Source organism: Argentina silus, assembly GCF_951799395.1.
Source record: "Argentina silus genome assembly, chromosome: 14".
Lineage (NCBI taxonomy): Eukaryota > Metazoa > Chordata > Actinopteri > Argentiniformes > Argentinidae > Argentina > Argentina silus.
In genome coordinates, this window is record NC_139668.1 from 5,698,371 (window position 1) to 5,702,784 (window position 4,414).

Genomic DNA, 4,414 nt, shown 5'->3' on the forward strand with positions numbered 1-4,414 from the left:
CACACACACACACACACACACACACACACACACAGATAAGTTAGATAACCATGTTTACATAATGCATGTGTGTCTATAAAAGTAGATTATTGACCGTGTGTGTGTGTTACCTGGGTGACGGTGTGTTTTGAGAGGTGTTTGTCGGTGAGGTGAGGGGGCTGGACCAGCTGGCTGGGGATCGGGGGGTGTGGCGTGTCAGAGGGCTTCCCATTGGTGCCTGAGGGAGAGACATGCCCATTAACACACCTCAGCTCATCTGTAGTTCCACCTGATACCATGACAACCACCTAGAAACCACTTATCAACACATACCTGTGGAGAACAGTGTGTGTGTGTGTGTTATCAGTGCTGCCTTGGTGTGTGTGTGTGTTTTCAGTGCTGCCTTTGTGTGTGTGTGTGTGCGTGCGCGTGTGTTACCTGTGCTACGTTGGTGTTGGTGTGTGTGCGTTAGTGTGTGTCTGTGTTACCTGTGCTGCATTGGTGTGTGTGTGTGTGTGTGTGTGTGTTACCTGTGCTGCGTTGGTGTGTGTGTGTGTTACCTGTGCTGCGTTGGTGTGTGTGTGTGTGTGTGTTACCTGTGCTGCGTTAGTGTTGGTGTGTGTGTGTGTGTGTGTTACCTGTGCTGCGTTGGTGTGTGTGTGTGTTACCTGTGCTGCGTTGGTGTGTGGTTATGTGTTGGTGTGTGTGTGTGTGTTACCTGTGCTGCGTTGGTGTGTGTGTGTGTTACCTGTGCTGCATTGGTGTGTGTGTGTGTGTGTGTGTGTGTTACCTGTGCTGCGTTGGTGTGTGTGTGTGTTACCTGTGCTACGTTGGTGTTGGTGTGTGTGCGTTAGTGTGTGTCTGTGTTACCTGTGCTGCATTGGTGTGTGTGTGTGTGTGTGTGTGTGTGTTACCTGTGCTGCGTTGGTGTGTGTGTGTGTTACCTGTGCTGCGTTGGTGTGTGTGTGTGTGTGTGTTACCTGTGCTGCGTTAGTGTTGGTGTGTGTGTGTGTGTGTGTTACCTGTGCTGCGTTGGTGTGTGTGTGTGTTACCTGTGCTGCGTTGGTGTGTGGTTATGTGTTGGTGTGTGTGTGTGTGTTACCTGTGCTGCGTTGGTGTGTGTGTGTGTTACCTGTGCTGCGTTGGTGTGTGTGTGTGTGTTACCTGTGCTGCGTTGGTGTGTGTGTGTGTTACCTGTGCTGCGTTGGTGTGTGTGTGTGTTACCTGTGCTGCGTTGGTGTGTGTGTGTGTGTGTGTGTTACCTGTGCTGCGTTGGTGTGTGTGTGTGTTACCTGTGCTGCGTTGCCTGTGTTCCTCAGGTGGTTCTGTAGTAGTTTGGTCGCCCCGTCCTGGAAGGTCTTGGGCAGCGCCCCCAGTAACATGGTGAACTCTGGAGTGTTCAACTGGAACAGGGAGATCAGCACCGACTGGGCCGCCTGCAACACACACACACACACACACACACACGGTCAGCGACCAATCAAAGACACAAGCTGCCAATCCATCACAGCCAATAGCAAACACTAACCAATCAAAAAGAAACAAAGTGTGTGTGTGTGTGTGTGTGTGTGTGCGCGTACCTTCCTGACGTCGGAGCTCTTGGGCTCCGTGGTCCAGGTGATGATGCGTGAGACAGCGAGCCGCGTCTCACTGGAGTTGGCGAAGTCTGGAGCCTCCATCTGCAACGCCAACGTCTCTATGTACTTCAGGATGGCCACTTTCACCTGGGGAGAACACACACACACACACACACAATTTGTAGACGACATTAGACACACTATGTGCAGTCAAGTCACTTTCAGTATATTCACCTGCAAAAATGCGCAGTAAAAACATGTTAGTCAAAACACACACACACACACACACACACACACACACACACGTAAAGAGGTATAAACATGCATCAATGCACATTCACGCCCTCCCGTATTTCTGACTATAAATAAACAAACTTCAACTCCACACCATACACACACACACAACACACACACTGATGTCCCCTGACACTGGGAAAACAAAACATGATAAAAAAACTAAATAATAATAACACACACATACATACACACACACACACACACACATCTCTACCAGCATATTTCCGAAAAATGAAATCTTGTGGTTTTGAACCCGTTTGACAAAGACGGTGGTGGTGGTGATGGGGGGGGGGGGAGGCAGAACCAAAGCAGAGGAGCAGAAGACTGATCATGCTGGACAACCATACATGAATATGAGTCAACAACAACAACAACAACGAAAACTCAGAAACCAACGTGACATGAAACACAAAACCAAAACCCAGCGCACACACACACAAGCTTCCAGTGCAACCTCCTCCAGACATGCATACATCCACCTCCTCCCTCCCTCCATCTCTCTCTCTCTTCTCCTCTTTCCCTTCTCTCTCTCTCTCTAAATATGCCTCAACCTAAATCGTCCGCCTAACATGTCAGCGTGCTGCGCGTCATTAAAACTGCTCCCCCCGGAGCCCACTGACCTGGGAAGCTTGGCTCCAGGCCGTGACCTGCTGGTGCAGGCAGCAGGCGTGGCGCCTCGCTCTGGGGGGAAGCAACCTAACCCCGGCCCCGCCCCTGCCACGCCCTCTCCTCGCCGCAACACGCGCTCCGCTCAGGCTTCAGAGAGAGAGAGGAGAGCACCGCGTCAATACACGATGAGAGGGAGAGAGAGGAGGGGAGGGAGGGAGGGAGGGGGGGGGTAGAGGGGAGGAGAGGATGGGGTGGAGGAGATGGAGGGAGGGAGGGGTGGAGGAGAGGAGGGAGGGGTGGAGGTGAGGAGGGAGGAAGGGGTAGGGGGGAGGGAGGGGTAGAGGAGAGGAGGGTGGGTAGAGGAGAGGAGGGTGGGGTAGAGGAGAGGAGGGAGGGAAGGGTAGAGGGGAAGAGGGAGGGAGGGAGGGATGGAGGAGAGGAGGGGTGAGGGGTAGAGGGGTAGAGGAGAGGAGGGTGGGTGGGAAAGGGAAATGGGGGGGAATAACCACTGAGAGAAGAAGTCTGGGTGAAGAGAGAGGAGAGGAGAGGAGTGAGGGAGGAGGGGAGGGAGGAGTGAGGAGTGTATTGAAGCGGTGAATTCATTCCTCTGCACACTCACTAACGGACAACAGCCATTCGTACTGCCAAAGGTGTGTACAATGTCTGATTTCTCTCCATGCGTTTTTAAATGTGCGTACGATGAATTTGGACAGGGAGAGAGGGAGGGAGGGAGGAGAGGAGAGGAGTGAGGAAAGGGGACAGTGGAGAGAGGAAATGGGAAAGGAAAGGAGAAGAGGAGAGGATGGAAGTGAGGAAGAGGAGGAGCACTGCGGAGCAAAGCCAGTGGTGCGTTTAATTGGAGCGTCAGCCGCCGTCCAATCAGTCCAGGCATCAGGGTGAGAGGCGGGGCCAGCGTTAAACAGGCGTGAGGTTCAGAGGTCAGATCAGTGCAGTAGTTACCATAGTTACTGAGAAATTCAGAGTCCGGAAGCGAAGCGGAAGCAGAAGCAGAAGCAGTCGCTGCGTTTCACACCCTCCCTCCTTGCTCCTTCTCTCCTTCTCTCCTACCCTCCCCTCCCTCTCTCCATTCCTTTCATCTCATCCTTCATTGAACTCAACACATTTTCTGAACATACCATCTTCTTGATCCCCACTTCATGACACACACACAAACAAACACACCCACCCACACGCACCCACACACACACCTACCTTGAGGTTGGGAGTCTGTGTCTGGTCACAGTGAACCTCATCAGGATGGTGAACTGCAATTCGTTGGGGAAGGACTCCCTGCAGAGGAGAAACACCTGTTACAGCAGCTACACACACACACACACACACACACACACACACACAGACAGACAGACAGACAGACAGGTACTGACCGTGTGATGTCGAGGGCTCTCTGGACCTTGGCCTGTACAGATCCCAGCAGGTCGGCTCCCATCTTCTTGAGCAGCTGAGTGAGCAGCACAAACAGCCAGTCCTGCAGGTCCTCCTTATGGACCAGGACAAAGTCCACCAGGGTCTCCAGGAACATGCTGAACACCTGGAGAGAGAGGGGGGGTGGGGGGGGGTAGGAGGAGTTATTACAGAGACATGCACAGACAGGCACATGCACAACACACACATACGCACAAACACACACACACACACACACACACACACACACACGTGCAACACCACACACACACAAGATTCCATGCAAATGAAAACATTCATCACCAATCACCTATTAGTCATACATCACGCCATAATTAGTAAACAGCTACAGTGACACACACACACACACACACACACACACACACAACCAATAATCATGTCACACTCCAGACAGCAAGCAGCAGGAACAAACTCTGTTACCATTCACCACATTACAGAACCTGATATCAGTCATCAATGACCCATAATCACTCCATACACATGCTGATTGGCTGTCGCCTGCAGGGACA

The 4,414-nt window shown here is 52.2% G+C and overlaps 1 protein-coding gene across 1 annotated transcript in view; it reads right to left on the reverse strand.

The window, feature by feature from the left end:
- clasp2 (cytoplasmic linker associated protein 2) overlaps window positions 1–4,414 on the reverse strand; it is a 50,452-nt gene that overhangs the window by 6,036 nt on the left and 40,002 nt on the right. Inside the window, 7 exon segments of the mRNA XM_083685033.1 lie at window positions 111–217; window positions 1,272–1,415; window positions 1,560–1,703; window positions 3,675–3,703; window positions 3,706–3,752; window positions 3,848–4,011; window positions 4,384–4,403. Of these exon segments, the coding sequence (XP_083541159.1) occupies window positions 111–217; window positions 1,272–1,415; window positions 1,560–1,703; window positions 3,675–3,703; window positions 3,706–3,752; window positions 3,848–4,011; window positions 4,384–4,403 (655 nt within the window).